Genomic DNA, 10,364 nt, shown 5'->3' on the forward strand with positions numbered 1-10,364 from the left:
CGCACTGTGGTTGTAGTAGCACTAAAACCAAAGACTTAGTAATGTTGACTAGGTGTATGTGAATTAAAATGAATTGCATGGCATGTAGTGCATATGATGTGTTGTGATGTGTGGACTGTTGTGTGTGGTCCACCTCTCTACCTACTGAGCTAGTGAGCTCATTCCACGTGTGCACCCCTTTTTAGATGATTTTGCAGGTCATGCATCTGAGGAGCAGGGGGTGGGTCCCCCAGTCGAGTTTCCTGAGGAGGACTGGTGGACCCCTGAGGAGTTTGAGCACGGCGTAGACTGCGCGTGTGAGAGCTGTGTTGCGGGGCAACGGTTCTGAGGCCGAGCTGAGCTCCAGCCTTGATACCGATGCCGGGCTGCGTACTCTGATGTTTTTGATAATTTCCTGTATATAATTGATATTCAAACTTTATTCTTTTTGTGTATATATATCATGCCTGTGGGCCCAAATGTATATAATTATGGTATTGCCATTTGGGTATCAGGTATATGGGAATTATTACAGGTAAAACTTAGTCTTCCGCTGATTTGATGAGTTGATGTTAGTGTGTGTATGCTGTGGTGGAATACAGCGTCTGATGATCCTGGCAGGTTTGGGTTAACCGGTGTTAACTCGGTCACCGCTCCGGTTCAGTGCGAACGGGGTGTGACAATACCTATGGGGAGAGGTTCTTCCTAAGATGTCCTCTCTCAGCATGATCGATGCAATGTTGAAGGAGAGGATAAAGGGTTTGGGAGTCACCACCTAGATAAGGGTGTAGGACCCATAACACCCCCCCCCCTTTTCTGGAAAGAAAATGAACTCCAATATTTGGATACACTAAAATCCAACCCTCTTGGGAGATGGAAAAATCCCACTTAGAATGTACCCGGGTTAGCCCTGCCTCGATTCCTCCTTCCACTTCTCGAAAGGGGAGAAATTGTTTGGCATGGGGCTTTTTGGGGATCTTGTGTGGGCCTATGGTTTTTATAATTCTATTTGTTATTTTGATGTTCTTGTTTTGGTGTGCAACCTAGATTAGTGTCTAGGACCCATAGGTCTACCCCTTTCGTGGATAAGGCAAAGGACAAAATCATAGTTTAGGTAAGCCAAATTGCATGCTAGGAAGGTTTTACGCATCCAACCATGCCTAACCAATGGTTGGTCTCTTTTCATATAGACCCTTTTAGGCTAATTAGTCATACTAACCAGTCCTAAATATTGTACTAACATGAAAATATATTGCTTTAAATGTAAACGATAGTTGTTAAATGTATATTCAGGAACACTATTTGTATATATGGAAGTAGTTGAACTTGACTGAGCCAAACTACCTATGTACCCTTAATTTGGATCAAGTCATTCTTAGTTCCGCAAGGCATGATACATAAAGCAATGTGGATCACTATATGAGTTTGTATGTGTGTGTTTGTAGATATTTATGATGCTCGATGATTGATGGGGGATTGCATGTCATATCTTTGACCGAATCTAGATGAGTAAGATTGCCTATGTACCCTTAATAGCGTCGGGTCAACCGTCGTTCCTAGCCAATGTAAGACTAGGAAGAATCTTAGAGTTTTGATCGCTTCATGGGTTCAGGCTTTGGTTTTGAAACGGTTGTCTTTGATAATGTCCTTTGTCTATCAAATTTATTACGAGGATTTTTTTACCACATGAACATTTTGGATATATATATATATATATATAGGCATCGTAACAATGTGCCAAAAATTTTGAGATATCTATACATATGTATATGTACTAATATAACATGGTAATTAAATCAACGTATGTTAAAATGCCAAAAAAGTTTGGGTTAGGATCATGACCCTAACCCTTGTGCAAATACACAAAGTAACTACATATTACTAATATATGTGCAAAAATATATACAATAAAAAAGGAGAGGGAAAATTTGTTTTTGGGCTCAAATGGGCTATCAAGCTATTTTTGGAGAAAACCGATACTTTTAGTGGCACTCCAAGAGCAGTATAGCACTTCCTTGATCAATAACAGAGGAGAGAGAAAATAATTTTTATGAGGCCGAAATTGACTTTTCTGGAATTCTAGCCGAATTTTGATACTTGTACTACACTCTGGGAGCAATTTGGAGCTTTCGAACTAACTTCGGTTGGAGAGAGAAATTTAAATTGTCGGCCCACTGCCAAAGATATCTACAATATTTTGGCACTTTTAAAGCCCTCTGGTACTTCTATAATATTATAGTAGCACTTCACCTTTCTTCGAGACTCCTTGAGATTAGAGATTTTCACCCCTGCTACGTTTTGTCGAATTCTGTTGAATTTCAGACCTTCTGTACACTCAGGGACTAAGGCAGAAGAGAAAGGAGAAAGAATAGAGCTCTAGAGGGAGAGAGAGAGAGAGAGAGAGAGAGAGAGAGAGAGAGATCTGTGGTGTGTAAATGAGGGAGGGGTCCCCCCCCCCCCCCCTTTTTATTACTAAATTGTGGATACTCCATTTGGTGGTTAAGCCGTGCAATGTAACACTTTCATAGGGTGTTGCCACGTGGCAGTCCCTAAAGAGGCTAAGAAGTGGGCTCCCCCTGAGCACTGTGTGTTGAACGCTTATTCAGCGACGTTCAGGGATAATTTTAGGTAGATTTGGTTGTTTGATTTCAGTGATTTTATACATCGTTGGAAACAAGTTTCATAATTTTCCAATTGTGTAAATATCATCAGTTAACTATTTCGAGGAAGTAGGCTGATCTGTGTCTGAAGCCGGTATAATCTATTGTGCGATAGCCTTTCTAATAGGCTTCCAAGAGTGATTCTAGGATATCCGACCGTTATATTTTGACAATCCTTATATCAATGAATTTATTTTATTTTTTTTTTATTTTTTATGTTATAATCATCAATGCAAATTCTACGACATGTTTTGTCGTGAGCGCAATCAGATTTGTGTCCCAGTGTAAGTAGGCCCCATAAAATTATGGTTTGATGGATGGATTGCTAAACAGTATTGGAATGGCACCAAATTTTAGGGTATGTCTGAATATAATGTAAATATGCTATCTGGTGATTGTCGGACCAATCTGACAATATTTGGGCTTCCAAGTCCTAACAGGGGCAAATGGTAATTTGCCTAGAAGATGGCATGATGAAAGGGGGAGGACGCCGAGGTCTGTCTGTAGCTCAATCCTGGATGAAATAAAAAATTGCAAACATTGCATTCGGGATAGTGAAATCAGTAGACGATCTGATATGTTATAGGAAGTTGGGTCTTTTTGCTCAAGGTAAGCCTTCAAATAAAATTCTAGAAGTTTTTTGATGCAAGCCCCAGATGCATTGGATCAAGCTAAATTTTGACGGCAGCTCTATGGGGAATCCTGAGCATGCAAGAGTTGGAGGAATTTTTAGAGATCCATCGAGAAGAATTTTCGGGACTTATAAAGTTTTTATGGGTGTGATAGGAGTTTTTGAGGTGGATATGGAGGGCTTCATGGTGGGTCTATTGCAAGCAAAGGAAATGGGTGTTGTTAGACTCTGGGTGGAGTCCAATTCCACTGTTGTGGTAACGCTGATTCAAAATAGAAGAGTGCCCTAGTTTGCTGCTCAACGTTGGGCTTTTCTAAAGCGGTACTTGGATGGGAATACCTGGAAGATATATCATAATTTTAGAGAAGCTAACTTTATTGCAGACTTTTTAGCTCGGGATGCGGCAAAAACAGGTGTCTCAATGTCCAATGTTGTTCTACCTGATCATATTGTGGTGCATCTTAGTAATGATGCCAATGGAAGACCAAATTATAGATTCAGTTAATGTTTCATCCCCTTTCTCTGCTAATGGCAATGCCGAAGGTGGGGATTTGGTGAGCAAAAAATTTTGTTTTCCTTTGTTTTGATTGCTGTCTGTAATGGCCGATTCTTATACTTGGTGATTTTTTTTTTCTTGAATAAATTCTTCATTTACTGAAAAAAAAAAAGACACATTTGATTATATTAATATCCTAGTAGAAAGAATGTTACTTGATTGCGTGAGTTGTTTAGACACAGTAGGTGTAGAAAGGCCATGTTGCCCATGCTAAAGATGCTCTCTTGTACCCTCTCATTGGTCTGTGCACTGATATGTACTAACGTGTCAACAAAATAATGTTCTGTTGTCCATATTCATTTTTTCTTTTTCTAAAATAAAATAAAAAATTAAAAGGAGAAAAAAACCCTACCATAGTCATGTGTTGCTTATGCCTAGATATAAATGGGTACAAAAAAATCATACTAACCCCCGCTCTATGCATTAAAGATATTCCCACACACTCTCCCATTGATACCTTACATTGCAAACTCAAAAAATCTTTTCCCTGTTTTTATACGTGTACATAGTTGCCATGTAGCCAAACCCTAACCTAAACCCAAACCCAAACCCGAACAGTTATCCAATCAACCACCCAATATAGGTCTTCACCCAGCCAAGCTTAAACCCTTATCCTCTAGTTCACTACAGCAATGCCTCAAAAGATGTGAACCTTAATTTGTTTACACTTCAGTAGTGCCTCGAAAGATGGGAATCTTCCAACCCTCTTGGTAAGCTGTCATTAAAAACTCACACCTGAGTCCAAACATTATCATTGGGATGAGCATGTAAAGCATTATAGCCATGTCTTTGGGTACGCAGCACCTTTCCCCTACACTGAACATCAACACTGCACTATTCTAGTCTTTATCGTTTTCAGCTTTAACTTTAATAATTAGTCATTCTTTCTTTCAACATTGCCTGGGATTCCTTCTACCTACCTTACACCCAAAACAAACAAGTGATTAAAATCAATGCACTAACATTTGGCCAATCCAGCAGATTATTTATTCCAAAAAATTATTTAGATTCATGAGATAAGAAAATTAATTACAAAATAAGTAGATTTGATTTTATTTCACATTTACTTTGTCTATAAATTTACAAAATAATAGGCATTTTGGACGAACTACTATGACTACCTGTGCATCTAGTGCAGTGGCTTGAAAACAAACGAGTCTACAAGGATAGATAGGTGGTTGAAACTTTCTTAAGAGTGGTCAAGGTCTTGAGCTTTTAGTAAAACACTTTAGATATCTATATTTTTGCGGTTCAAATAATAATAATAATAAACAAAGGAGATGAGTTGTCTGATATCACGGGTTAGAAATCTGATTGATGAAATGTTAAATAAAAAATAATAATTGAAATTAAACAATGTGGAAGAGAGAATTTGAACAAAAAGATTAATTAAGCAACTAATCCTTTTACTTGTAAAACAAGATGAGAGATGGATGAGGGTGGGATTACGTCACAAATCATCATACTCTTAATGGGCTAATCCATATTTTAATTGAACTAATACATGTATAATTAGTTCAATATTTTTACATGTAATTAATCAAAATCAACACAATCGGCACCCAAATCTCGCTGTCAAAATGGTTGATCTTGTGGTGGTAATTAATGAAATATCCTATTTGTTAAGGGATTAAGATGGGGTCATACCATTTTGAAATAAGGGGAAATAGAAAGCCCTGGAAATAAATGGTCATAATCACTAATCTTAAAAAAACACTAAGGTGCTAGTGTCTATCATCTTTCCTTGTCATCTTCACCCACCGACCCACCCACCCACCCACCCACCCACCTTAGAAAATCCTTTAGGTTGTGGAGTTGGGGTCCTCCTTTCTCTTTTTTCATGTCCTTTGCTTCTTTGTGAACAGACCCTTTACCCATGGAACCTTCTAAAGAAACAGACCTTCATTTATAATTAAAGTGGTTCTGAATGCACTCTTTGTTGGGGTCCAGAAAATGTTCATTAAAGGAATCATAAATTGTTTCAAGTCAAATAAGTGGGTGATTAGTCATTAATGTAATGAGATTAAGGCTTGTCTTCTACGATGCTTTGTAATTGGAATGATTCACAGATAAAGCTAGAGAAAGATAGAGAAAGCTTGTTAGAGGGAGGGGCCCTTTCACGTGGAGAGCTTTCACATATCAAATTTGAAAATGACGCCCGGGGGGGGGGGGGGGGGTGGAATAGTTTAGTTGCAGAAAACATTTCAGTTATTCTGTCACTTTAGTGCTAAACTTTCTCTGCGCATTCCACTGGACCATTGAAGCAACTATTTCCCAGACCAGTTCACATCTTCCAGAATGTCCTTGGGTAGTGAAAATTACTCACCACTCTGCTCCCAGGATCTGGATCCCCTTCAGCGCTTCCAGTGTGCATCAGACAGTTGGTAGCATCCGAACATACACTCCCACTGTTGGATGCATATTTAATGCATTTGTGTGCTGAAAAGGAATTGATTCCCTGTTACGATTGAAAAATGAAACCAAACTTGCCAAATTTTGACATGGAAACAATAATAGTAGTTGTAGTTCTGGAAGAAAAAATTTAGGAAGCTCTAATTTAAAGTTTTAAATTAGGGATTTTCTTATTGATAATTTTGATATCCCACAAGGTATTAAATAATTTGTAATCTTACTTTTTTTATCATATTATCATTTCACATGTGTATGTAAAATGAGCGTGACAATGACATCTTTTGATAATTATATTATGATGTCATTTTTAAATTATTTTTGAAAATTCTTTCGTACTAGAATCTTAAACAACTTTTGGGTTATTCCTTAAAATAAAATGTCAAGTTCTAATTACACCAACTAACTATGCTAAGGCCTTCATCAGATGGTTGTGTGAGTTAGAGCCTGCAAGACAAGAATGAAAATATTTTTATTTGGAGAAAGATTTACTCAACAGGTGTCTAAAGGTTCAACCACAATCCTAGGGTCATTAACGTTTGAAGCCCCAATAAAATAAAGTCGATAACACCCCTTGTGCGATACCTCTCACCTTTCAACACCGATCGAAGGCCTCCGTCAAGGGAGAACGTGGCTAAAGGAAAACTCAATCCTTTTTTAAATATCATATGCTCATATAACAAGAATCAATTACTACCTTAAATTCTTCACTCTATCCAACTGATATGGTCTGTAAACATAACTAAGCTGAGGTTTGTCTACTATCCGCAATGTTAACTCCATCAAATCTCACTAAGAAGAGGTCCAAAGCAAATGTACCTGAGTCTCATGGCAGCCAAACTTAATCACACCAAAGCAGAAACAAAGAATAAACAAGAGGCCATCATTGATTTTCAGAAGGCTGAATGCAATTCTATGTATTACAGCAGAGAAAAACACATATGTTTGGGGACTGTAAAACCCTCTACCCCCAATATAAAACATAGAGACACAAATTACAGAACTGAAACCTAGTCATATATTCTAAAGAATCTAAAGGGCCACCCAACTGCAGGTCTGCAACTAAGCCAGTATACACAAGATGAACAAAAAGGTGGGAGGTAGGGGGGGGGGGAGGAAGAGAAACTCCTGTGAATAGCATATATAACCACCCATCTACTGAACTAATATACTAAAAGATGATCAAAGAAGAAGATTCTGCAAGAACAACAACGACATGATCCAATTGTGAGCAGCTACTGCCTGCCATTGGTGCCATCATAAGGCTTGGTAGACTTGCCAGACTTCCTCTTTAATACTACAACCCATGTAACGGCCTCCAGCAGAAGTGCGATAGCACCCAACACAATGAGCACAATGACATAAGCTTTCTTCCACTTCTGAGCAGGAACCAATATGTCCAGACCTTTAAACACATTGATGATGCCAAGGATGATGATGATGTAGCCAAGGCCATGGTGATAGACATTCCAGTACTTGCGGTACTTGTGATCCTTCTTAGGTCTCAGGAACAATGCAAAAATCTACAAAACATCAGGGAGGAACAATCAGATATGTCCATCAGACGTATTAGATAAATGTTAAGTTGGAAACTTAATTGTTCTTAATTTGCTAAGATATAAACAGATTTGACTCTCTATCAAATGTGGCTAAAACTAGTTTGTAAATCAGAGTTCACTGTGGGTCGGTGGGTGGGTGGGTCGGTGGGTGGGGGGGGGTGGATACAGAAAATTCGGCATTCGAGAGTGACATGGAAAGCTTAAAAATTAGCTTAGCTTATTGATATTCAAATAATACTGACTAAGTCCAACAATTAAGGGAAGAGCTAAAAATCTGGTTCTTATGCTTCATGTTTTTATAATTTTTCACAGAATTAGTCAGGAAACCAGCAAAAGAACTGAGTGGAAAAAGAAAGGGATCAGGAAACAAGGATGACCAAGTTTGACTCTTAAGAACTGAGATTTGGAAAATGAAAGAGATCAGGAAACAAGGATGACCCAGTTTGACTCTGTTTACTAAGTAAATATTAAGAGAAAAAATTGATTTGTAATTCATTAAAGAAAGACGTAATACAGAACATAAAATTAATTTGAAAGGAAAAGAAATACCCAATAACATCAGCTAAAGTGAAAAAATAAGGATTATTACCTGCACAGTTGCAGCACAGAAGAGGGCAATCCCAATATTCCTGTGGGCCTTGTATACCACTCCCTCTGATTCACTCCCAAGCTTAAGACCAGTTCCCCAGCCAGCAACACCAACAACATAAGAAGAGGACTGGCACGACACATGAAGATAAAACCACGCAGGATCTGCAGACTGGAACGTCCTCAGGTACCTTGCAATAATGGCTCCAAAGGGAAACAATATTCCCCAGCTCACAGCATTCAATATTCCATGAATCTGATAGGAAAACCACAGCCAACTACTTGGTCAACCTCTAATAACTCTTAAAAAAATAACCTGTAATTGAAGAGAAGTAAGAACTGAATTTTCCTATCTAAGGTCCCATCCATATCCAAATCTCATCTTCAACTGCACCCAGAAAAAATTAACATTCTTTGACCCCAAAAAGAAGTAATATTAAGCAGCCCCATAAAAAATTCCAAACCCATACAAGATTTGGACTTCCAAAAATCTCAGATAAAGCTAGAAAATTTAGATTTGCAAACCCAGAAGGAAAAATTAAGGAAAGGAAAGAAAAGAAAAGAAATAAGAACCCAAAACAAAGCAGAAGTCCAACAAAACTGAACTCACATTTTTCCTTCTAAGCTTATCATTCCCACCAGTGGTGGAGCTGCTCTGTCCTTTCAGCAAATCAAGGGTCCCCTTAGAGTTCAAATTCGCAGTCAGGATCGCATGAGCAGATGGAATCCCATTCGACACCGCAGTCCCAACCTGCCAAACCTGATTAATCGTCGTCATCTGACCGGGTAATCCTATGGTAGCAAAGATCCTCATCAACCCATCTGAGTACTCAGCCGCGGTATCCCAAACCTCATAAGCAATTTTAGAGGGAGCGATTCCCTTGTAAGAGGTGACATTGAAGGTATTCAAAGTCATATTCCCATCTAACTTGTAAGCTATCAAAGCCTGAGCACCAAGCATCTTAGGAGCCTGAGGATTGATAGACCAAGCAACCCATCCATCAGCTTTAGAAGAAGCCAAGAAAGCTATCTTCAGAGACGAGTTTGATGAATCATAGGTCCAGTGAAGGTAAGAGCTCAATTCTGGAAGATCATTGCAGTATTCATAAATTCTGTTGCTCGAGAACTGCTGTGATGAACAGGTGAGAGAATGCGAAAGATTGATTTGCAGAAACAAATTCAAAACAAACCCTAAAAGCAAAACTGCAGAGGAAGATGAAAATGAAGAAGCCATAGATGGGTTCTCAGTGGAGGAGTGAAGCGATATTTATTTTGCTTTGCTCAACAGAGACACTCACACCACGCTTTTTCAGTTTAAGGGGAACCGCTATTTCTAGTGGGAGTTGGGAACTTTCGATAATTACCGGAATTTTTGGAGCTCTCCGAATCATAATTTTAAATATCGGATCCGATACGTATCGGTATAACGGTAAAATGATTAAAAATACCCATTTAAAGAAAAAAGAATAAATCTATATGATCCAATACGATCTGGACTTCCTGACTAAAACCGACCAGATTTGATCTGATCTGTATCCATAACAGTTAAGATCAATCCCGAGTTTTAAAATCTCACCATTGGACCCGCAGCAGACAATAATCACTTTTGATAAAGTGCGAACAATAATCCCTCACCTACAAGGGGTATTAATTGTTATTTATTTAATTTTTACCAAAAAAGGAAATTGTTAATTTTTAACTAATTAATTTTAGTTATAAACTGTGTAACTAACAGTGTCCGACAGACGTGATTATTACATTACGGAGGTCACGCATTAGATGTGACAATTCTCTCCGAATAACGACAGGTGTAGTTTGGCCTTTGGATTGGGATATTTTTCTGTCCAGATTTGGGAAAGAGATCCATGTTATCGCGGGCTCGGGATTTGCAAAAATCAACTTCAACGCCTTCTACCTGAAAAAAGAAAAAACTTTAACGCTACCCCTGGCGATATCATTGGTTTGGGTTTATAAAATTAATT

General features: G+C 38.4%; 1 protein-coding gene across 1 annotated transcript; it reads right to left on the reverse strand.

Moving 5' to 3' along the window:
• Positions 1 to 7,104: 7,104 nt before the first annotated feature.
• On the reverse strand, positions 7,105 to 9,695 carry LOC122088040 (cytochrome b561 and DOMON domain-containing protein At3g25290-like). The gene is made up of 3 exons (XM_042657179.1): positions 8,993 to 9,695; positions 8,384 to 8,638; positions 7,105 to 7,758 (listed from the first exon to the last, which is right to left on the reverse strand). Exons 1-3 carry the CDS (start codon positions 9,614 to 9,616, stop codon positions 7,471 to 7,473), a joined length of 1,167 nt encoding a protein of 388 aa, XP_042513113.1. The 5' UTR covers positions 9,617 to 9,695; the 3' UTR covers positions 7,105 to 7,470.
• Between the last annotated feature and the right edge of the window lie 669 nt (positions 9,696 to 10,364).

Source organism: Macadamia integrifolia, chromosome 9, assembly GCF_013358625.1.
Source record: "Macadamia integrifolia cultivar HAES 741 chromosome 9, SCU_Mint_v3, whole genome shotgun sequence".
In the NCBI taxonomy this organism is placed as follows: domain Eukaryota; kingdom Viridiplantae; phylum Streptophyta; class Magnoliopsida; order Proteales; family Proteaceae; genus Macadamia; species Macadamia integrifolia.